At 36.0% G+C, this 25,410-nt stretch overlaps 1 protein-coding gene across 1 annotated transcript in view; it reads right to left on the bottom strand.

Moving 5' to 3' along the window:
• Nucleotides 1–426: 426 nt before the first annotated feature.
• Nucleotides 427–25,410, bottom strand: part of GOPC (golgi associated PDZ and coiled-coil motif containing) — a 25,738-nt gene continuing 754 nt past the window's right edge. Inside the window, exons 2-8 of the mRNA XM_031552224.1 lie at nt 14,998–15,224; nt 9,097–9,272; nt 6,948–7,113; nt 5,626–5,721; nt 5,027–5,191; nt 4,435–4,615; nt 427–3,921 (exon numbers count right to left, since the gene is read on the bottom strand). Of these exons, the coding sequence (XP_031408084.1) occupies nt 3,803–3,921; nt 4,435–4,615; nt 5,027–5,191; nt 5,626–5,721; nt 6,948–7,113; nt 9,097–9,272; nt 14,998–15,224 (1,130 nt within the window). The 3' untranslated portion in view covers nt 427–3,802. The remainder of the gene's footprint in view (nt 3,922–4,434; nt 4,616–5,026; nt 5,192–5,625; nt 5,722–6,947; nt 7,114–9,096; nt 9,273–14,997; nt 15,225–25,410) is intronic.

Below are 25,410 nucleotides of genomic sequence, written 5' to 3'. Positions count from 1 at the left end.
GGCATCCAGTTCTAGGTGAACTTGCTGCTCTAGGGAGGGAAGACCACTTAAATATAAGTCAGAAATAAAAAAAATAAAAAAATAAAAAAATGCACATTGTTAATCTGAACAAACAAAACAAAAAAAGGCAGTTTCCCCAATTTTAAGCTATGGAATATTTATAGTATTATTGTACAGCCAGAGTAACACTGCAAATTTTGCCCTTTTTTCTCCTACTGAAAAAAATTCTGCAGGAAATGCTTCCTAAATAAAGATATTTGAGACATTCTCTTTAAAAATGTAATCTGCTATCAACCATTGCTGGCCAAGACTAGATTATCATCAAAATTCACACTATGCAGTTTCGTTTTTCCTCACAATAATCAGCTTTTTACCTGGGTGTTGATTACATGTTAAAAAAAAATAAAATAAAATCACACACAGGAGTAGGCATCTATATTTTATATATAAAAAACAGAAGAAAATGAAATATCAGTCTGAATTAGGTACAGAAATCACTGAAGTACAGAAGAGTATTTACAGGCTAATAAAAATATATTCGGTTTAACTAGATATGATACATTTGTTGTTAAATGTTATACCTCCTATAGGAATGACTATAGATATTTGGACACATACAATAAATACTTGGATTTCATTTGATATAACGGTAGATTAACATATACTGAGGTGGATACAAACCATCTTCACTGCCACAAACACACTTCTACAAAGGAAACACTACATAATCTTTAATCAGAGTTAAATTTATTGCCATTTAGCACTTTCCTTAACTAACATGCTCTTAATTAACACTGGTCCCAGATGCCAACAAGCACTGTCTACCTTTAACTTAAAATACAGTTGTCTCAATGAAGTTTGTTTGTTGTTTTTTTTTTAATAGGCAAGAAATTATCTACTAGAAAAAAATGCAGTTTTCTTTAGAATACTATTTTATTCTTGAAGTAAAAATATATATACATGCCAGTAAACGGTTTTACACTTTAAAAATAAAAATGAAGTCTGAATACTGCTTTTCCTCGGAAATTCTTCCAAGTCTATTTCTTTCAACCTCTGGGGATCAGCAGGACTGAGTCTTCCAGTTACTGACAAAGGAAAAATATACATTTGTCTACTGAATCTGGAAATCTCAACTTGCAAACCTTTTCTCAATTTAAATATTAATCTCAAAGCATATCAGTATGACTACAGCACACAAGTATGTTAGATCAGCTGGTACTAAGTATGGAGTACAGCCACGCTGTAGTGTCTGTGCAAATTCCTCCCATTCAGGGCTTTCTAAACAAAGATTATAAAAACTGCAGGGAAAGAAACACAGTGATGATTTACTGATACCTGATTTGTCTGCTCTTAGTCATTCTCCTCAGCCATTTGCCTTCTGTTGATCTCATACGTAGATTAAAAATAGACAAAATAACAGAGAAAGGGTCCAGCAACTTCCAGATGATAAAGAAAAGTATACAGCATCATAACAGGTGGACAAGGAATGTCAGGAAAATAACTCCAGAAATATTCTCCCACCTCAGGCTGGAATGGATCAATGGATTAAATGGAAAATGAGCTACGCCAGAAAGTAAGGAGGAGCAAATAAATAAAAAATTTAATCTTTCCCTCAGATACAGGGAAAATGTGCAGGCAAATTCAGTGCTTTTAGAAAGCTATTAGACTAGTTGGGCCAGCCTTACTTCTTACAACTGCAGCAAAATTTTATACCACTATGATTTTCAAAGACAGTAAAATTATTACTTGGCTTTAAATTACACTCTCTACCAGAGAGCATAGAGTGTTCTAGGCCACTGACCATTTCAGACTGCATTCTACTTTACTAACTGTGAGGAAAAAGAAATAATAATAATAATTAAAAAAATAATTAAAAAAACCCCACAGCAATCTGAACATGAAGTTATAGCAGTAGATTTATCTGCTAATTTGTACCCAACATGCCTGTAATTTCTGATGCACCAGAACAAGAAATATGTCTGGTGACCTGTTTCTTCTTTACACAGATTCATTTTTAAATACTAGTGCCTGTGTGGTGAAAACTGTACAACTTTGACTATTCTAAAAGCCTTCAAACAGTATGCCATGTGAGAAGGGCTATTACAAAAAATGAACCAAATAACCCCACTGAGTGAATGGAACTCATGCGTAAAAGCACACACACAAAACAATCTTGTAAATAGCAAAGTTAAGGGATTTATAAATAGAAAAATCTTTGAATAAAGTATATACATTTTTAGGATTTTTCTATTAACATATATATAGTGCTCCTAGGAGAAACAAGCAACTGTGTTCTACATCACAATTTTGAAGGTAAAATTAATTGATGTTACTCTAAAGGCCATCCAGGTTTCTTTTTAGGTATGTAATATCCTACCCATTAACACTTGCAAAAATGTCTTTTCACATTAGTTCCACTGTCACATAATAAAATCTTTTCACATTACAGTCCAACAGCCTGCAAAGCAGTCAATAGGAAAGCTATCTTAGCAGGGTGAAATAATAAATGTGATTACAAAGAGAGTTTGTGTATGGAAAAAAAGTTGCATTTCACCTAAAGATCTACAAGGTCAGTTCTTGTATATCTACAGTTATATAAGAAACTGGCCAAGAAGCCACCCTCAACATTTCCATCTGCAACCGTGCCATGGGCTTTTAGATGTACACCAATTAAAAGCAAGTTTCAGATACACTGCTGTTACAAAAACAATATCTTTTCTCTTTCAACAGTAAGAAAATTACAGGTTAATACAATTGCCCAAAAGTAACAGATAGGGCCAGACACTGTAGAATTCTGAGCACCTCCTATAAAGTACTATGCACTTTATTTTCACTTCTTTAAAGATTATTTTGATCTGAAATACGTTCAGTACCTATTGAGAGTACTCAGCATTTCATAAGTTCAAGCTAATAATGACCAACTCAGACAACTCCACACGGGTATAACCACATCCATTCAAGAAAGCACACTGAACTGATGATGTTCAGAAAAGAATACCAAAGGGCACATATAACTGTGGATGTCTTTTTAAACTAATTTTTGTTTGTAAAACCCCATAATACCCTGTTTAAATATGCTCGGAGCAATTTTCATATGGAACAATTAGCAGTGAATTAATTAAAAGAATAATATCAAAAAGCTCACCCATAAAATTGTCATGGGTCATAACTAACAAGTACTCCATTGCTGAATTTGGGTTTTGATGGTCTTGCTTAAGTAAGAAAGTTTTGCTATTCTGAGAAAACAAAACAAAACAAAAACAAAACAAAAAAAACCCCACATTATTTTTGAAAGTTACAAATCAAAAATGCCAAGTGGAAAATTCAGGTATGCAAAAATACAATTCCCCTTCACCTTCCAGAGTCAAAGCTTGTTTTGCAACAAACTGAACACTGGTTGTCCCTTTAAAATATCAAGGGGTGAAAATAAAGCTGGTCACATCTTATTTTCCTTCCTTAGGGATATGAAAGAATTAAAAGCTGAAGGTATTGAGGTTATCTTTTTTAGAAATCCCATGCTTTGGTGCTTATTATTAAAAGGAAATTAATTTCACATGCTATGTGTTAAGTAGCCATTCTGTGTCAAGCAAAAGACAATTTTCCACACTTAGAATTGCTCACAATGAAGCCCTGAGGTAACTGCCTTTTTTCCAGGCAACAGTAACAGTTCCCTTTGACTTTTAATTACCATTTTACAATCTACATTTGTATACGCAAACTCGGAGCAGTCAATATTGATTATCAATTGTTCCCAAAGATGGGATCTGTCCAGTTGTTTTTGTTTGTTTCTTTCTTTGTTTCTTTAGGATAAAGACTCAGCAGAACGGGTTAATTTGGGTGCAGCATCTTCTAATGAAGCTTCAACTGAATTTCCCAGCTCTCCATTTTCATGTCCATCAATACTTGGTTTCTTATCAAACACTGCAAGAAAAAAGAAATTTTATATAAGGAGGAGAAGTAACCTTGGGAATTGCAGATTAGTGAGATTTGTTTCAGAAACTAGAAAATGTCCTGAAAAGACTGCTAAAAATACAAGCTAATGTTTTCAGTAAAACACTACAGAAGGAAAACATGAACTCTTGACACACATCTCTGATCTAAAAAACATACTTGAAGAAGTGAACAAAGTAAAATAATGGCTTACGGGGAATTAACTACACCTAGACTACTCAGGAAAAAATAAAACCAATTGGGAAAAAAGAGATCAGGAAAAAAACAATACACAAAAACCACAAAAATTAGTTCAGTTAATTCAGTTCTAAGTGAACCAGGCCAATGAGTAAGGGACCAATCAAAAGGGCTTACAACTTACTAGTAAGTTAAATGAATTAACAGAAGATAAATATTACAATTAATACAAGAATAGTGTTCTCCAGAAACTGGCTTGCACACTGAGACCTCGCAATTAAATACAACACTTTTGAAAAAGGTTACCTTGTGAGGGTTTGACATCCACATTTACTTCTTTCCTATTAGAACCTGAATTTGCCCCTTCTTCCAATTCATCAAGATATAAACGATAACGATGTCCACTCTCATCCTCATATTCTACGTTTTCATCATCTGAATCAACTTCTGGAGCAACATACACTACTTCAAATTCAATCTCGCCTCTCTAGAATAAAACCAAAATAGGAATAAATTCAAGAGGACATACTAATTGTCTGAAAACAAGAAGCAATGCAGCAACAAGATTTTAGACCACAAAAGAAACACTGTTTAGTTGGGGCTATCCACTCATAAAATAATAAAACAGGCATCACTAAATAATTATTTCTACGGGGAGATGTAACAAGAAGATTTCCACCAGCCTTACTAAAGAATCATTGGCCAAGACAAAGGTTTAACTGAAGCAGTATTGGCCCAGTCTTTTTCTCATAAATTGCAAGACACAATAGGACTCAGCGTAAGGCGATGGAGCTTCAGGAATAATACTCTGACTGAAAACATTAAAACTCAAGGTAACTCAATAGGCAGAATAAAGGAAGTGCATAAATTTGCCTGTTGTTAGCAGGTCCCAACTGACCTGTTGGGAGAGGATAGTTACAGCTTCTTTATGTTTTGCATCTCTTAGATTAACTCCATTTACTGCCAGAATAGCATCACCAACATGTAGTCCTCCACATCGATCAGCAGGTTGCCCAGGATGGATTTCAGAGATCAGTATTGGAACACCATGCTCCTTCCCACCCTACAGAAAACGAGAATTTTAATCAGCTGAAATGTCCATTGGCAGAAAATCAGCATTCTAGTCGCTGTTCTTAATGTGCATATTTCAACTTTTATTATAGAAAATAAGAAAGAATGTTTTGGACAAAAAGAATACTTAAGTAGATGGTATGAGATGTTTCTCTTAATTCTTCTCCCCTGAGAAGAACGGCCAAATTTCAAACTTAGGGCCTAAGCCAAAAACAAACATTGAACATCTAAGTTTTACATAAACTTAAGGATTTTACAATCTATCAAAATGAGTTGGATTCTTCAAGTCTCACATAACCATAGCTACAGATTTACATAATGCAACCTTTTTGATTGCTGTGCTCTAATAATATATTCACTGTTTTACATTTTATGAAGTACAAATTTAAATTGCTTCTTCTTTGTAATGAAAAATAAAGCATTTACTGTGATTGAAATTCCTAGTCCCTCATGGTCTTCTTTAACTAGCAAAACTTTTCTGATTGGACCAACGCCTTGACTCTTCTTTAAGGCATCTGGATCCTAGTTTGATATAAAAAACAAAACAAAACAAAACACACAAAAACTCAATAAACTGTAGATACAAACACATGAACCAAAAGGTGATGCATTCCTGATTTTTTTTTTAATTATTTGTAGAAGGACAGTATATCAGCAACAGACCAGCACCAGGCACATCAATCCTGAGAGTCCCCTTACAGATTGGCTACAAAATCAGAAAAGGTTTCTCATTATGCACTTCTGACAAGAATAATTATTTCAATTATTTCAGTGATGAGTGCTGTAAATACATGTAACTTCCAAAAGCAGGAAAAGTAGCCATATATTGGAAATATAAAGGGACTACATAAAGGAATGTTGATCACTGTTGGATGTTGTACGACAAATTATAACTTAAAGCTTATCAAATGATAGATGTAATACAGTCCCAGGAAAGGGTTTGTTTTTGTTATATTAAAAACAAAGTACATCATAAGCCATTCAACTCAAGACTAGAAAAGAAGCTAAATTAATCCAGCTATTTATTTTGCTGTTGCCTTTGTGCATATCCTTAAAATCATACACACGCATAAAGCATATTTTATATGCCATTAAGAACGTAAGTATTAACACCCATCTGAACAACTAAGATATTCAAAACAGGTCAATCAAAGTAATGCCATTTCCTGAAAGTGTTTGGTTTTGTGCACTGAATGCTGCGGATTATTAACAGTTCATGTGCTAGGCTAGGTAAGACAATGTCTACCAAGGCTACACACGGTAAATTCATATTACTACACACAGCAGAGACTCAATTTTCAAAAGAACTGAGTAGTCTTAGGTAAAGCAGCAGAAATGTCTTTCACACGGTCACTTCTGTAGACATGCTATTCAGGATGGATCTGTCCTTTAAGATACCCAGCTCTGGGTTCCCCAGAATAACAGAGACATGGGCCTGTCAAGAGTGGGCCAAAAGAAGGGCCACAAAAATTATCACAGGGCTGAAACACCTCTCCTGTGAAGAAAGGCTGAGAGCATTGGGGTTATTTATCCTGGAGAAGAAACAGGCATAGGAACAGATGATCTTTAACAGTCCCTTCTAACACAAACCACTTTACAATACAAAATAATTACACATATATAAAAGTGACAGTTAAAAGAACTCAAAAGTGAAGTGAAAATAAGCACAAAAATCGAAGAAATAACTCCTATCTTTTTTTCCTCAAATATCAGAACTTACAGAGGAATGAGTCACTCTTTCAACTTACATGTCCTGGTGGTGCTTGCATTGGTCGTTTTAGATCATTCCTACCTCGACAAGCTCTAATAACAGTTTTGTGACGATGAAGGTGTATTTCTGCTTCAAGCTGATTCCAGAGCTTGTCATGAGCAGGTCCCTTCATATCGCGACCCAGTAACTGAATCTGTTGAACTCTACAAATGACAAAGAGAATAACAACATATTTTAAGACAACTTAAAATCAGTGCACTGTACAACTTACACTCCATCAGACTACAGCATGCAGTGACTATGTAAGTGCTGTAACTGCAAGGAGCTGTGACAGTGATGAGCATGTTAAACTTAAACAGCCATGCATATATACAATTCTTCATAAGCTTAAAAGGCTTGTAAATAGCTTATCTACCCCACAAAATCCAGAAAATTTTATTAAAAATAAAAAAAAAAAAAACAAGAACACAACCCTATGGTTCCTCTTTGTAATGTGAAGCATTTTTAGATTCTTCCTTGTCTAATTAACTGCAAATACGAGACTTTTCCTACTAACTCTTAACTTTGGACCTGCCTTTGGGGATGCAAAGGAAAAGAATAAACAGAGTTACAGAAGTGACCATTTATGTGACTAGCACAACCTGTTAAACACAAAGTACACACAAAATTGCAAAACACAGAAGTGGCTGGGCTTTCCCCGTGACCAGAGGGTCCAAAAAACTGTCTTCAGAAGCCTTATGCAGCTATCTTGTTTTTCAATTTAAAAAAAAAAAAAAAAAAAGAAGAAAAGAGAAAAAAAAACCCCATAATAGATGGAATAAGTAATGTAAATTTTAAAGAGGAAATTTAAATCTAGCTGTAAGGGCAGCAGACCCACAAGAAAAAATTCAAACTGCCAGCTCAGTACAATGTATTTAATAGTGCTTATGGCAAGATAAGAATTAATACATTGCTGAATCACTACACAAATATAACAAGCAAATTAATTGGCAATTAGATGGACAATGCAAGAACATAGTAGTTAAGATAGATGTCCAACAGAGATAAAGCGACTGATCAATTTCAGTCAGATCAGAACTGCCTCATCATGAACCATCTCTGTCTCCATAAAATAAGTACAGAAGGCAATTTCTGTACTGCTTTCTGTGGCACTTCTGCAGGGATAAAAAGACAACTTAGATGCTACAGAGTGGGATGAGTAAAACAAGATCAATGCTGCAAAGCCGGGTGTCTGAGAATAACGATATCTTCAGCCCACCTCAACACACAGGGCACCCCGAGCCCTAAGTGTGGGCTCTAAGGATCCTTGTAGACCTTAATGGGACTGGAGAGCTTAGGAATATGTGCATAATTGTAACACCATGCTGCTAACATAGATGAGAATTGTATGCATCTAAGTTTACCAGAGTTATCTACTGCCAGTTATCGCAGTTATGTTGTAGAAATATCACACTCATCTGCTGCTAAATTTAAACCAGCATAACTGACATTACTTTATCTGCACTGCCATGCTTGAGCTATCACAGTTATATGTTAAAGTTATTAGAGACAACTACACGTATACTTTAGATAGACATGTCACAGAATCTTTTCTTGCAAGAACATAACTCTGCACTTATCCTTCCTGCTAACAATTTTAAAAGTTAAGGAAACAAAGGTTTATAAATAAACCAAGAATAACTCATTCTTAAAAATGTACTCATGAAGGCTGTGTAACACAGTGATTTACCCAAAAGGAAAACTTGAATTTTTTAAATTGAATTTCTAGAGTATAATACGATTTTTTACTGGCTTCATTGTGGTCACTGTAATGTATTAATCACTAATACTTAGGAACACAGTACAAAACCTAGGAAAAGAGAAACCAACAAACGCTGTTACAGAACACTTACTGGTTGCAGTGGAGAAGATAGTGAACAAGGAAAAGTCTGATTTGATAACAGAATAATAGAAGGTCAAGAAACCTACAGCGTCTATTTATGTCTCTCTAACCGTTTAAAAACTGTGACTTTATATATATTTGTTGATGTTATGATGTTAATGGTGTTATGTTATGATGTCATGGTGTTAAGAAATGCTAGGCACAGATCAAGCACATTGTGCTATATGCTCTCCAGTATTAAACAAAAGTCTTGTAGTAATAATGACTAAAACTCATGCTAAGGACATGGATTGATTTTACATGCCTTCCAGCCAGTTCCTTATCTAAGTACTTGGCTGCCAATCTTGCTCCATAAACCTCAGCCTGAAGAACAGCAATGTGTCGACGAAGAGCTTCATTCTCCTTCCTCAGCAATTTCACCTCAGCTTCCAACTGAGCTTCCTTCACTTTTTCCTTCTTGTTAGCTTCAAGTTCTCTCTCCTTAAAAGACAAAAATAATAAAAGAAGAAGTCAGAAAACTTTTATCAAAGTTTATAATAAAAAAGCACTTAATATCTCTGTGTGAAATAATTATATTTCTAGGACATGCAGGAAACAAAAATGACTCTGTCACTGCAGCTACTCTAACTACTTCTGAGGAGAGGTGGCCTTGAACTCAACTTTGTGCTCTCAACATTACTTTTATCCTGCTTACAACTCCTGCACATTATGCACATACTATCTTCAAGTCCAAGGATTGAAATAAGCAAGAGCACTTCTCCTTGCCACTCTCTGTAGAGAGTCTGAGTATCATTATTGCTTTTTCTTGTGTTAAGATGGGAGATTCATCCAATGAGAGGGAACAGATTGTTTTTTTCAAGTGGATAATATTCTTTAAGTAGTTTAATGAGCTTTTAATATGCTTACATGTTCTGTAAGTCCTTAAAATGACCATTATTATCATGCAAACAACCAAGAAATGTCAGGGATATTTCCAAGTTAGTGTCCTAAGACAACAAAAATAAGACTAGAGATTTTATATATGATGGTACTCACCCTGACAAAATTAAAGAGATATAAGTACAAATTAACTTCATTACAAAAAAAGAAAGGAAGAAAGAAAGAAAGAAATATATCGTTCTTCACTATCTTTCCCCTCCCCATGAGAAAAGAATTATGCAAATAAGAATTACTTCCATAGTGCTCCACCACAAATGTACAGATAATGTATAGCTGTCATCTTTTGTAAAACCCAGACCACTGGAACTAAAAGGAATTAGCACACTCAACTCAACTCATTATCCTACTAAATCAGCTACAGGAGGAGTACATTTGATTACTTGTATCTCTTGTATCTTGTTTTATATCTCTTTTACAAAGCAGCAACAAAAACTCAGCAAACCATGAAAACAGTAGACACAGAGGATTTATTACTGTTCCATTTTAACTATGGTTGCCAACTGGAAAAAGCAATAAGAACTAAGTTCACTAAAATGCATTTTAAAAGACATTTTGAGTACCTAAAAAGCGTTTATTGTACTTGTGTCAACTACACTATTAAACAAATAAAACCATGAGGTGCTACTACAGAAGTAACAAGACAGAAACAAAATTTTACAGAACTGGCAAGACAAATCTTTTAAGAAATGGTGAATATATTTATTCATTATTCCAAGCGTGGATAACAAAACAACAGATATAGATTGTGGTAATACATTTTGAACAATTAAGCCAGGTTGCTATATAGAAACCAAAAAGAGGTATTTTCACAACACGTATGTAGGCATTTGTAGCCCTTTGCCAGAAAGCCAACTGTGGATTTGGAGGACTCTACTTCTCCCTCATCTGATAAACACCTGGACTCAATTCATCTAACGAGATACATTACACATCTCTATGTATTGGCCAAGAACTGCCTAGCACACACAAAAAGTGTGAAACAGAGATTGCTTGCAAGTACAGTAATTCTTATACTGACCCAGTTTCACATCTGGTTTGACTCAATACATACATTAGAAAACCTGCCACACAGACACATCTGGTCTCTGTCTTGGGTTTGGAGTTGTCTTGTGAGATGATTCCAACTACTTTCCAATAGATCTCTTTATGACCTGCAGAACATACTCATAAATCAAGAATTCTGGCTAATCTACATTTGAAGAACAGTAGTTCCTAAAACTATTCCAGTTCTCCGTGCTGTAATGATGGTTCTGGGCTATTTTAATATATGTCTACTGGCAGCAGCTGGAGGGCAATTACAGAAATTCAAGGGTGCCAAAACACTGTGTTGCATCTGACACATAGTTCAGCTGGAAGAAATGTCGCAGTTCAGACACAATACTCATTTTTACATCAGCTGGAGAGTCTGTCTGCAGCTAGCATTTATTTTAGTTATACACATATTGCCAAGACTGCATCCGGGTGCTGGAACAGTACGTTCACTGTCTGTGTAAGCATTCTCTTTTAGGACTCCTTTTATTTGAAAATTTGAGAAAGGACTAGAATTTGAAGCAGGCATACGAATGTACAGTCTTTATACATAACAGTTTCTCATTAGATATCATAAAGTAGTCAGTTTAAAACCCGAGTTTTTCCACTGATTTTTTTCTGAATTTGATTCATTATCTAAATTAAATTTAAAAGAAAATCATCTGTTATTTTCCTATGTGGAATAACTTTTAATTATGCATTTTAAATGGTATATCTAAAATAGGAGGAACAACATAATCCCAGTTTTCTTCCTATTTTCTCTACTACTGTGACTGCTGCTCTGAGACCCAGAAGCCACTGGACCCTCTCCAATTGATCACTGCATGAAGAAAAGTTGAAGGTCTGAAGTACACAGAATCACAGAGGATGTACTGAAAGGATACGTCTTGCTCTGAGCAACTGTGTGAAATGTGATAAAAGATTCCAAATATGTTTTTTTTTTTTTAAATAAGCATGTTAAAGAATTGTGTTTCTTGCTTTCTGGTGCTCATAGCATTACAAAGTTTTAGTAAATATAAAGAACTGTGTTTTCTGTTGCTAATACAAGTAAGAAAGCAAAAATGCAACTGCCATGTTGAGAATCAAAGCTTACAGCTATCAGATGTCCAGTGGCTTTACCAAAAAAAAAAAAACAAAAAACAAAAAAGGAGCAATGATATTGAGGTTGAGGTATACAGTGTAATAAAAATGGAAAAGCTGTTTGAAAATTCTCGAGTCTATCATTGGGAAAGACTGAAAAGGAGAAGTGAACTTTGCATCACTTTTTCTTTCTATCTACAGGCTGTTAAACGTACATTAAATCACACCCATAAAAAGAACTGAAAAAAGAGAAAATAAGGAAGAACTATCAAAATTTTTTTGAAAAATATCCCGTATAAAACACAGTACATCACATGATGCCTCATGCTTTGCTTTAGAAATTGTATAACATCTTAAAAACTTTTGGACATGTTGCCAAAATAATTTGTCAGAATACCACACTGTGAGATGTCAGCTTAAATTACCTGTGAAAATAATAAATATATACATACAGACTTAGGAAATTTGTATCAAAGTTAGAAAAGAATCTAAAAATGAAAATAAAGTTCTTTATGCAGCATTTTGCCAAATGACAGGAAGATGGGACAAGACAGATCTGCCTTGCCAGTTTCTGAAGCCAATATATACAAGTTGTCACACAAAACAAAAGCACTTAATCATTTAAAAAAGGGAGAGGGAGCAATCAGTATACTTACCAATTCATCCACAGAAAGGACAGACTTAAGACAGAAGAAAAGAGTTCCATAATTAGAGAAACAGGTAATTGGAACTTTAAGGAAGTGCATTAAAGTAAAAAATCTATTTCAAAAGAAATTTACCAGCAGGTAAATTTTATTACAGAGAACTTTTAAAAATCAAACTGCTGTAATTGTTTTTAGTAGCAATTTTGGTATTTCATTGTGATTATCATTAAAAACACCCTAACTTTACTATAGTATTGAAAACAATTCTTTCTCCTAAAATACCAAGAATTATAAAGAACAGCACAATAACATGAAAAGCACTGTAATATTTGAGAGGAAAAAGCAGAAGAAGGCAATTTACTTCCTGTCTGTTCTGACATTTAAGAAGCCATTTAACTGATAGGTAAATAAGCTATACGGCAGTTTTCTGAACGTATCACAGACAAATATGTCTTCTATAATACAGCACTTGATACTGACAATAGATTTTTTCATTTCAGAAAGCATAACAAAAGACATTTTACAATAGTGATTTACAGGATGGTGAGAGATATCAAAAAAAGATACATAAATTGCTACGCACAAGAAAATAAATATATTATGCAACTCCATTCTATACTAAAAACATTATCATGCTTAGACTAAGCAAACACATCACCCCTACAACCTACAGCTTATAGTGCCCATATTTATACTAAGAATCTACATACAAAAGAAGAGTGGTTGCAGTTAATAAAGAAAGCAGTAAATTATCTGCTACAAAAGCAGTTTATTCTCACACCGCATAATACTGTTGACACAGCCCCCTCTTTGGCATAGAGACTTCTAACTGCCAGGTCAGCATGACCAGTTTTTATTTACCTAAAACTCAGACTTCTCATTTTTACTGTCATTTAAGACAGTTCAATTTTGCTTGCTCAAGCTATATGAAGCTTCACAGCTTTCTCTATCTACAAGAATTTACAAGCGAGCTTCACTCCACTGAAACTATAAAATCCCTAAAGGTAAAGGAAAAAAAAAACTCAAAAAATTAGCCCCCAAGTCTATAAAAAAAGAAGGAACTACATGGAAATAAGGAGAGAATATCAGCCTGGACTGTTAGCAAATTCAACTTCAACATGGATAAAATCTGAAGCAATACAAGAAAAAATGTACTTATTGTTAGCTGTCTGAAACAAGCTGAGGTCCCTTGCATGGAGATTTAATATATCTTTAGAAATTGCTTCTAACAAAGTAAGGAGAAAGAAATATGTTAGAAGTATGACTGTGTCACTCAGCAGTTAAGTCTCACTAATAAAATTTAGGAATGAAAATCACGTGCTAAAAATTGGTTGGCTAAACATTTTGCTTCATGTTAGCCTGAAGCCTAACACTTAGAATATTGAGTGGTATTTAACTAATTCTTATTTACCTGTCCAGTTAATAATGGCTCTAAAAAACCTTTATCATACATAAGCTATAATTCATTTCAGACTAAATTATGTGTGGATAATCCAGAAAATGTTATTCTTTATACTGAACATGCAAATATGTAGATGTAAGAATATAGCTGTAATTCAGTTACACCCTTTGGATGTGAAACCGAAAGAATTTGGGAAAGTCTTATTTAGAGAACAGCCTAGATGGCCTCTGAGCCTGAGAGCCTATTACTGTGTTTTATTTTACATTAATTAACAGGACAAAATAGCGGAGACTAATTTAACGTTTCACAGATGGTGAGACTTGCTATTTGGAAGGAACTTGTGAAGCAGTTTTAAAAACAGCTAGATGGGTAATCTTTGAATTATGCAAAGAGTTAGAAACCAGAACAGTCAGCATTACGCCACTTCCTAATTTTAAAAGTATCAGTATTAGAGTAAGAATCTGTGCTGCAGATAGTAACAAGGCATACTATACTCAGGATATCAGTCAATGCTAACAAGTTCCACAATTAAATTCTGGTATACATTTGAAAGGTCTACGTTTCTCAAACTCATATTTCACAAAATTATCAGTTGTCTATTGGTCTTTTTATGATAGTATGTTGAATATAACAATGGAGAGCATCTGTAGCATTCTGAAAGAAAAAGTCCAATGGAGAGGACTGTGATCTGCCATCTCCTTCTATGGCAAAACAATCCCATTCCTACTCTTATACTCTTGCTACAGCAAGAACAGATTTTTTCCTTCTAGACTGTTTTATTACATGTGAAGATTTGGTAGTGTTTTTACATTGGAAGCTACCATCTTTCACTACTTCTGCTGCCATAAGAGCATTATAATTCATCACAATATTTTCTTACTTTGCTTTAATAAACTGCTCAGAAAAGTTCTACATAAAATTTACTTACATTCTTATTATTTTTAATGGTTCCTAACCACTAACAATAAATCTTATTTAAAAAACAAAAAAGTTAACTCTCTCCAACATCTTCAGCATGAAAATTTATAATCAGCTTATTCATAACTCGCAAGGAAGAGCTGAAGACGGGAAAGGGGAAAGTACAATCCTCCATTCAAGCCACTGTACTCACCAGCTTTGCCTTAATAGCCCCTGAATCCACATTCTGACCAGTTTTGGCATGCAGCTGAAGTTGGACAGCATGAAGCTGCAAAAGCTGATCATGGACTTCCTTTTCCAATACTGCTTTCTCTGCCTGGGTTTCTGTCAGTTCAGACTTCAAATCAACCAACTGTGCCTGGAAGATAGGAATTAGAAAAATGATTATATCAGAACTGACATACACAAATATATCTTTTGCTGGCACATTTTACACCTAAATGTCATAATACAAATAAGAGTATGTGCTGTCATGCATTCCTCTGTAGCCCTTCTCAAGCACTCCATCATTTGCAGGCTTTTTTCCTCTGCAGTTCCCACTGCATCCATTCATCCACAGATCAAGCATTAAACCACTACACTTGTGAAAAAAACAGGAGCTGGACTTTTCTGACAGAGGCCACGGCAACTGATGCTGATGTCCACTTTGACACAGGATACTGTCATTAGAACTACAATAGGATTTACAATCATAGCAACATTCATCAAAATACTATTCATACTTTAATACGACTACATCTTACCAGAAAAAAATATATATTGACCAATGTATTAATGCAATGATTAAAGAAGTGCTAAAATCAAAGAACCCAATTCACAACAGATCTATTATCAACAACTTAATTGAAACAATTAATCAAGTAGGCAAACAGAAACCAAGAATTAATGCCCTAAAATGTTTGTAGAAAATCGGTCATGAATGCTAACATGAAAAAAAAGAAAATTTTGAAACGTTAAAATACAGTCTACATGCATATTTGTAACAGGAATAACAGAACAAATATACATTTTTTTTTACCAGGATACCTGCTATCCATAAGTTCAAGTAGATTTTTATAAGATAACCTCCATTTTTATAAGCTTTAAAGCTCTAATACATACACATGAAAATACAGCAGATGTCAGGGGAGAATTTTTTGTACTTTAAAGGTAAATTCAGATTCTATTTTTACTTCTAAAAATCTGGAACTTAAAAGCAAAATGGAAAAGCCACCAATTCTTAAAAAAAAAAATCTCACATTAATGCAAAGTATTTTAGATATTTAATAACACTATCCTGATGTTCAAATTCACACTGAATACCAAGTCAACACTCATCCCATCCAATTACCTAAGCTGCTTTAAAAGGTCCGTATCAGTTTTAAAAAGCAGAAAGGATATGAATATCAGTACTTACTGGGTCTAATTAAGGTGTCTAATTTAGATGGACAGCCTGCTTAAGCTTCCAGCATAATTATCAGACATAAGTAGGCTCTTCCAGAGGTGATTCAGAGCACTTCAATTACACAGCAACTTGATGAGACAGGTCAAGTCAACCTCCAGCTTACCGCTATGAAGAACAACGTCCCTGGCTATTCTGCCTTACCCAGTGTCTCGGGGACAAGAGGTGGGAGAAGCCCTGTCAAAGAGCTCTGCTGCCTTCTAAGTGAACTGCCCAGAAGAGCACAATAGCACTCTCTCTGACCACTTCCACAGAGCCCCTACAGATCAGGTTAGCATTTCGTTTTTTTGTGTTGAAGAAACTGGCTGCACACACTCTCACTTTCTAACCTTTGGAACGACTAGAAACCTGAATAATTTGTAAACCTTCACAGAATTCTAACGCAGAAATTGCCTTCCACAGTGAGATTTGGTCGGGATGAGCAGAAGGGAGGAAAGCGTGACGATCGAAAAGGGAGTGCCAGGTGACCTACCAAGGCCTTTATCTGCTCCCCCTGAGCAGAAATGATAACAGAATAGCAAACAGTCTTCTGGGGAACATAGTAATTCTTTTCTTCCGGGACAGGTGCCCAGACCTAACTCTTTAACTCCCAGTGCACTACATGATGTTATGATGTGGAATACCGATAGTCCAAAATCATAAAACCATGACAAAGGCCTTCTATATGACTCTTGCTAGCACTGGTTTTTAACTCTCACTTCCCTCAGTTTATGTTATAAAGGAAAGCCCACTGGAAAACCAGCAGTTCCATATTAACTTTTGAAAGATGCTCAGTAAGAGAGGAGTCAGGGGCAGAAAATGAAGCAAGGAACACAAACAAGAATCACAGATGCAGACACGCATTCTGAGAGCACCACTCACTGCATGAGGCTGCGGTACTGCACAGGAGCACAATATCAGACCCTACGAAGATTGTGTTTCAACCTGCACAAGCAAAACGAGGATAAACTTAAACTGCACAGGCAACTGTACCAATCCTTTTATTGGCAACTTTTTAGATGTGCTCTCCAGCAAGACCACTGAAGGTGAGATGTTGTGCACCTTCACGCATACATCCCAATACACCTATAAATGTACTGCACATAGAGCAGGTCACTGGTGACTGCCCTAGCACTTGCTGAGAAGCCAGCTGGGGGCAAAAGTAACACACACCCACAGGAGACCATTTAGCTTCATGGTTACGAGCATTTAGGAGAAGTCACCAAACAGTAAAGAGAGAACAGAAACTTTCATTTGTAAACAGTAGTGGACAGAGGTTGAAGTGAAGGCTGTTTAACATCCTTACATCCTTTAACATTAACTTGCTGATTCAGTCAGAAGAGGAAATGGGGGAAAAATAATTGCTCATTTTAAATGCACTTACCTGCATTTACATTCTGTATTTACAGTCATGGAGTTGTTTATGTCTTACCTGGCATTTTTCATTTGGAGAGAGAGGACAGTCTTAAAAGTAAAATAAATGTCACTGAGGTCTCATTATTTTATACCATACTTTGTAATTTCTTCAGATGTTGGTCAGGGAAGAAAAATATGTATATATCTACTTGTACTTTTTTTAAAAACAGAAAGTGTTTGAATAATTAACCCAAAATCTTATCTTTATTTCTGTAAGATCTCAGAACTGTATTCAAAGAGCAACGCAAACTTCTGAACATAAAAGAATAAAAGTGTGGACTTTGCCCTGGACAACATACAAAGTAAATATAGGAAGGAAACAATGAATAAATGTAACATGAAAAGGAAGTACAGAAACATTTGTGTATAGAAGGGCACAGCAGGAAGCAGACAGACGGCATACTAAAGCCACAAGTTACCAGCTTTCACCATCAGCAGAGCTTGAATGAGAAATCAGAAGATGGCAATATCCTGGGCTCCTAGACCCAAAGCTTCAGAGGGAGCAAGCCCAGAATTACAAAATCATGGATAGTGGGATGATGGCAATTAACATCTCACATCAACAAGAAGCAATCTGCCTCTCACTTCTGAAAGGAAAGCAGCTGCAGGGGGGGCAAGCAGAGAGCTGACAAGAAATCAAGTAATGGTTTTAGCTTTGGGAAAATGTCTTTCACTTTCTGAGCAGAATAAGTATCAGTTGCATTTGATTTAATGGAGATGAAAAAATAATTTAATACTTGGCCATTGCCCAGACAAGGGAACTAAAACCAAAGCATAGCTGAATTGGAAACAGAGCTTACAGGTCTGAATGTTATTTGTGCAAAGCAATGGCATTACTCACCACAACAAACAGAAACAAGAAAAAAACCTTAATTCTCTCTACATTAAACTGTAGCAAGTGATTTTTGAGGCCTGTAATGACACACTTTTCTGTATCTCAATTTCTAGCTTACATTAAGAACATTTTAAGTATTGTACAAATGATGAGGCATTACAGACACACTAGAAAACACAGATTTCCAGCAAAGGAAAGCTAAGTATATTAAAAAAAAACTTCCACTGTAGTAATATTGCCAGTGAGTAAAAGCCATAAGCCAAGCAGCCATTAAATATCTTTAATGTAACAAATACTCTTTAAAGATTTTTTTAATTTGTCTTTAATCGAAGGCCTAGCAAAAAGAAAGACAAAAACCAGGATCATTTCTGTCTCAGCTCCCCACATAAGGCAGCCTTTTGCAACCATTTTATCTGTATGACTGAATCTCTCCATTTCACCTTCCTTCCCTGCTGATTTGAGTTGAATCTCTGTTTGAGTTTCAAACAGGCTCATTACAGGGGTAAAGCTGCAAACCACGCTGCCTAACTCTGCCCCAATCTACCAACCAAAACCATGCATGGACAGAAAGGCGAAGAACGCCATGGTGTGGAAACATCACAGGAGAGAAGCAGGGGTGACCAAATCAGATGGACTTAGTGACTTAGGAGGGTGCTCAATATTTGCATTTAAAAACAAACAAACAAACAAACAAACACCTTTCCTGACAAATGAGTCGGAAGTGAGACTTCATTAGTTCCATTGATTCTGTTACTAATAAAACACCTTGTGTGTGCAACTTTGACAACAGTTAAGATTATGAGAAAGGTCCCTGTCGGTGGATCTTGCTGTGGGAACAAACCAAAATTCACAGACAGATAAAGCTATGAGGTACTTTTATTTTTTCAGCAATGTGTGCTCATTTGGTTTATACCAGACTCCAGAAAGTTTACCAACAAATGTATTTATGCGTTTAAACATTTGCTCCTGATCAGGATCATGAAGCAAACACTGCATCTACTCTTTGCATTCTGCTTCAGTATATGCACAAAAAAAGCAACACGAATATCAAGAAATAATGCTTATATTCTTTGGGGGCATTGTTTTTTTTAAAGAGAAAAATGTTGCATGAAGGCAAAACTTAAAAAAAAAAAAAAAAAAGAATTATATTTTACAAACAGTGAAATCATTATTTCAAAGCATTCCATAATATTGCACAACTGTGGGACAGAAAACAATTTTTCAAGAGTTGACAGATGCAACCACTGCAGCTTGTTGCCCAAACACACGCAGATGCAGTCACACATATGAGGAGGTTTGGCAGCAGCAGAGATGGAGAACAGACTTAGGAAATGCGTGGCCAACATACTAATGAGTTTTCTTGGGAACCGCTGGACTGTGGCATCAGCCAAAGATACTAACTATCAAGCAAAGTATTATGCTTCTCTAATAGCTGGGAAAAAAGAAAAAAATTGTGCAGTATACCATCTGTGTCTCTTCTTCACTGAACCACACTTAGGCTACAGCTCCCCGAAGGGCAGGACTATTCCACCCCTCCCTGGGCCCTGACTTATCTTCTCCTTCCTTCCGACTGGGCTGTGCTTGCTGCGACTTCTTCTCACAACTCTACAAAGTTTGTAGGACTTGTTCAAAATAGAAACCATGACATAGCACAGAGCCTTATTCATTTCACTGTGCTCTTTGCAAAGCTGAAGTGACAGCACTGTACAAAATACATGTTTCTGAATAAATCATACACCTTGGTATCATAATCCCGGATGATCCAAAAAAAAAAAAAGCTCACTGCAACAAAAGCACAGAATGCTTATCAATGCCAAAAATGAGAAAATGAGTAGCTCGTTTCAAATTATTTCAAAAGGCTGAATTTGCAAGTTTTGTAATGAACTTGTTTATTTCATTATTTTCAGGACCCCAAAACAGGACATGTGACATTAACTTAAAATTAACTAAAAGCTTTTTCTCATATGGCTAGTAAGAATGCTAACAACAAAACTTACAGCTATAAACTTCCTAAACAAATATGAAAGCCAACACCACACATACAGGAAAAAAAAAAAAGATTTTCCATTGAATTTAAGTATGGAGGTAGCATTGGCAACTCCCAACAATGAAACAATTGATAACATAGTAACATTTTAAAACATCTGTAAGTGTAAAATTTGTTTTCCATTTCTACGTGAATTGATGTATTAACTCCCATTTACGTGGCAGTGTCTAAGAACTGCTGAGTTACAGCCTGAACCAGTCACTGAGCACCTAGAAGAAGAGACGTCAGCACTGGGAGCACAGGTGGAGGCAATTCATCCATGCGATCAGAAGCCTGGCTCCACCCTTCTTAGACTCATTTAAGGGCTGACTGCCACTAAGGAAGGATCTCTTGGTGGGGATCCCATCTTTTTCATCTCTTCCATTAGACCACCTGGTACTACAGCAACGTATTATTATTTCATGCTATTACTTCGTTTTTCCTTGATGTTAAGTACGTGCATTTTGTCAGGTTTTTTTAAATATTCCTGTAAATTCTGTTTGTACTTACTTAGAGGTGCACAAAGCACAGCTTTTTTGTAACGCTGGCAGTACACTGCTGCCAGCATCTAATTCCTGAATGCCTCGTAAATACACTTCCAGTTGCCTATGCTTCTAATTGTTTATGAGGAACACAGAATTGAGTTTTTAGAAGTCATATTGGAAGCTTTACCATTGCCACTATTTTGGAGGTCAGACTAGCTACGCAATATCATTCATTACACAAAACTAAGAGTTACAAACTAAAATACCATATACCTCTTGCTTAAAATTTAGAACCCCCAGTGAGTGAAAAAGAGAATACAGTTCAGCATTTTACTACACAACAAATGAAATTAAGGTGAGCTAGTTAAACATATATACAACTCCATGACTTCTGATACAGGAAAACATGAATTAAATGCAGATCATCCCTTTAAAAAGGTGAATACTGTACTCCCTGAACATCTGCAAACTAATCCAATTCTAAGACACAAAACAAGCTGTATCACATCTCATTCCAGATAAACCACATTCCATCCAGTACCAACAGTTTTCAATGTAAACTGTTTCACCAGCACTTTAAGCTACTACTTTTACTTTCACTAATTTTTTATTTTTTTGAAATGAACATTTAAACAGTGTCAGTCAGCATCATATAATTTTTTTCAGCTCAAATGATATCCGAACAGAAAAGACAAATCCTATGATCTTCCTCTCACTCAGAAATCTGGTATCTCACACAGTGACTGTTAGCCTGCATCTGCTGACTGTTACGCTGAGAGACAGAGCCCAAGAAAAATCTCTTAAAATGGCTGTCATCTCCTTTTGTTCTAACAGCCTGAGGCCCTCACTGTCCTCCATTATGATACATTCCGACACTTGTTTAGCACACTGTATGCTACAGCTGGTCAAGTCAAGCTTATCTCAGAAAAAGACAATGGCTTCCATCACCTAACAATTTTTTCCTCCTTGATAAGCTACTCTGTGCTCAAATCTGTGACCAGCAGGAAAAATATGAAAATGAATCCTCCTTCCTTTTAGTTTAATTTAGGATCATAAATGTTATTAGTATAATTACAACCTTTCATCACTCTAAAGCCCAAGTAAATTTACCTGCACACATCTGCTGTGCATCTGCAAACCTTCAGGCTCCTTCTGAAAATAACCAACATCTCAAGTGACTGCATATCCCTTCCTTTACAGAAACCAGAGTTGTCATCACGTACTTTTTTCATTGTTTTGAAATATCTCCAGCACAATATTTTACCTAAATTCATCTCTGGCAGTATGTATACGCCAAAAGTGTATACAGAAGTGCCAAAACACATTTCCATGAAACTTCTACAGCAGGAGCTTCTATCAACTCCAACTAAAAATGAACTAAACTGTGTCTAAAAGCAATTACACCAATTCCAGAATAGATATTAAGCTGAAAAGCACATTCTGAACTGTGTTTCTATTTTCTTTTCTGTAAAACTGTGATGAGGGCAGATGATTCTTCCCAAGGAAATAAATCCCACAATCAATAGAACAATATTCCCAATTTTTATTTATATAGGTACAAAAAAATTAATGATAATGTCATTTATGAAAACTTCAAATGAAAGTGCACAAGCACTATAATATTATAACTTCAAGCTGCTAAAAAATAACTGCAATTTTAAATGTCAAGAAATATACTGTAACTTGCACCACAAAAAAGAGAATAAAGTCACTGATCATCCTAACTTCAGTACTAATGTTCTTGAGATTTTTCAAAATATGTAACTGTGCCCTTCATTTTGGACACAGAGATTTCTGACTAGAAAAAAAGACAAGACACTCATTCTCAACAGAGCAGCTCCATCTTACAGAGATTTTAAATGGTAGTTGTCATTTCAAATTTATGACTAATAATCATGAGATCATATTAACAACTATCAAGACAATACTATAGCCTTCTAACGGTCTATTTCAGATAAAACTTCCTACATGGACACAAGTATGAAATAAAAATATTTCACAACATAAAATGTTATTTTATTCACTAGCTCTAGATTTTTAGTATCAATTAGTTCTCACTCTGAACACGCTAATAGTTATATGATGAAAACTATGAACTGTGATCCTTTGCTCTTCAACTCATTCAAGATTAAAGTACACTCTCATTATTTAGATGTCCAAGCCACAGATGATTTTAATTAGATACTAAAATACAAGGGTTGCTTCAAAAGTAATGCCTCCTACTTTATTATGTTGGCCAACAACATCAGAGGTGATGTTGGTGGTATGGCAGTAGAGGTTGAATCTTCCCACCAACATTCCATTACATTTTGTTGCTGTGTGACAGATAGCAGCAGAGGGGCAGTCTGATAGAATGGTGTCTGACACAGAAGTGTAGATGAAGCAAAGGTGTGGAATTGAATTCCTCCATGCAGAAAAATGGCAACCACTGACATTCATCGACACTTACTGAACTCTGATGGAGAGCAAACAGTGGATGTGAGCATAGTGATGTGGTGGGTGGTACATTTCAGCAGCAGCAAACAGCAGCAACAGTGTGTCACCTTCACTGGCGTATATTTTTACAAGATGTGGCATGCAGGCTCTTGTTTATCACTGGCAAAAATATGCAGCTCATGGTGTTGAATGTGCTGAAAAATAGTGTTTTGTAGTTGAAAATTAGTTGTATTAAAAAGTGTTATTTTGCTCTTTGTGCCAGTTTCCATGGAAATAAAAAGGAGGCGTTACTTTCAGAGCAATCTACGATCTTTCAGGATCTAACCTTTATAATTTCCTTTCAAAATATTTAAGCATGAAACAACTTTTCAAAGGCATATTTACCAAGCAATAACTCATTCCCTTAAATTCTGAAAAGTCATCTGTTTTACAACTTGGTACACCCACCAGTCCTGTGCAATATGCAATAAATGCTAATTGTCTACTATAAACTCATAAATCTTATTTTACTATGCCTATACAATTAAGTGTGCTGTATAGCTTGACAGCATGCATGCAAACTGTGTACTAAAGTGTATTCAAGTCTATCGCAACATAAATACGAAGAATACTGTAAACATCACTACAGTGAGCACTGTAGTGAAATAAAGACTGCAATGAGCAAAACTTCCTTAATGAAGTGTTTATTCTACTGTGAAATAACCCAATTCTCAGTTAAACTCTACTGGTATTTTGCATAACAAGGTTTTCATACCAGGAAGAGATCAGATTAAAACCAAAACCAATTTACTTACTTTCCTACTGCAAGAAAACCCTTCAGAAGAGCAAGTTATTGTCAGAAGATTCTTCAATTTCTTCATTGCAATAAGCAAAATACAAAGGGCAGAAAGAACCGACAACTCTGGCCTGTCCACTAAAGCTCTTGCAAAGCACTTACTTACCTGGCTTCTAAGTAGCTCTCCTTATTCCCATACACTTCAAAGCTACTGGAACAAACAATACAAATCTAAAAACCATGGTCTACAAGAGACACTGAAGAAGCTAGCAATTTTTAGCCTAGGGAAAAGATAACCGAATGAAGACTTTTCAGCAGTCCCGCAGCACAAAGACCAGTATCATCACAGAAAGACAAGAAGGCATCTAACATCAACCCTCTTTAACGACAGGCCAAATGACATCTAAATATACTACAAAAGAAGCCTCAAGTTGGAATGCAGCTATGAAACAAAAGAAAGTAAAATTCCCCAGATTCTCCCTCCAGAGCGCTCCAACTGTTGCATAAATCACAGGACCCCAAGGCCCTACTTTTTGAGTTAACATCAGCATCAGCTAACTCTGCTCCAGCAGATGCTTTTTCCTTCCCACCCTTACTGAAATGCCAGTTTAGACATGAAGACTTCATCATCCTTGAGATCCCTCCCAACCTATCCTGTGATTTCTGTGAACAGTTACTCTCCTCACAGATCATGAGATCTCCACTATGAGTTCGACTGAGTTCAGCAGGGGGCAATCTGATCTGCTAGGAGTATGAAGAAGGGACGAGAGGATCTGTCAAGCCTATCCCTATTTTTTTTTATTTTTATTTTTTGTTCCATTAACTTGTAGACAGGAATAACATCCTAACTGCTGCCTGTAAGCTTGAAGATTCTTGTTGCCTTTGTCCCATTTTATAAGGATTACCAAACTTCCTAGAGACATAACTCAAATACAATGCCAGCCAGTGGCATCTGCTGCTCAAGACGCTTCTTTCATCATCAAAGACAACTTTCTGTCACCATGAGCAACTCCGTAACAACATAACCCAAAGCCGGGGATCCGCTGGGCCGGGCCGGGCCGGGCCAGGCTCCCGTGGGACAGCCGCCGTCAAGCAGCTCCGGGCCTGAGTGCCGAGCGGTCAAGCTGCTGCCGACAGCCAACCTCACCCTGCAGGGGGCGGGCAGCCCCAACCCCACCGGCCCCCCAGCACCCCGCCGCCGCGCCCTCACCTC

This window comes from Meleagris gallopavo, chromosome 2 (assembly GCF_000146605.3).
Source record: "Meleagris gallopavo isolate NT-WF06-2002-E0010 breed Aviagen turkey brand Nicholas breeding stock chromosome 2, Turkey_5.1, whole genome shotgun sequence".
NCBI lineage: Eukaryota > Metazoa > Chordata > Aves > Galliformes > Phasianidae > Meleagris > Meleagris gallopavo.
Note: the sequence above shows the minus strand (reverse complement) of the source record. Positions and strands in the feature narration are given on the sequence as shown.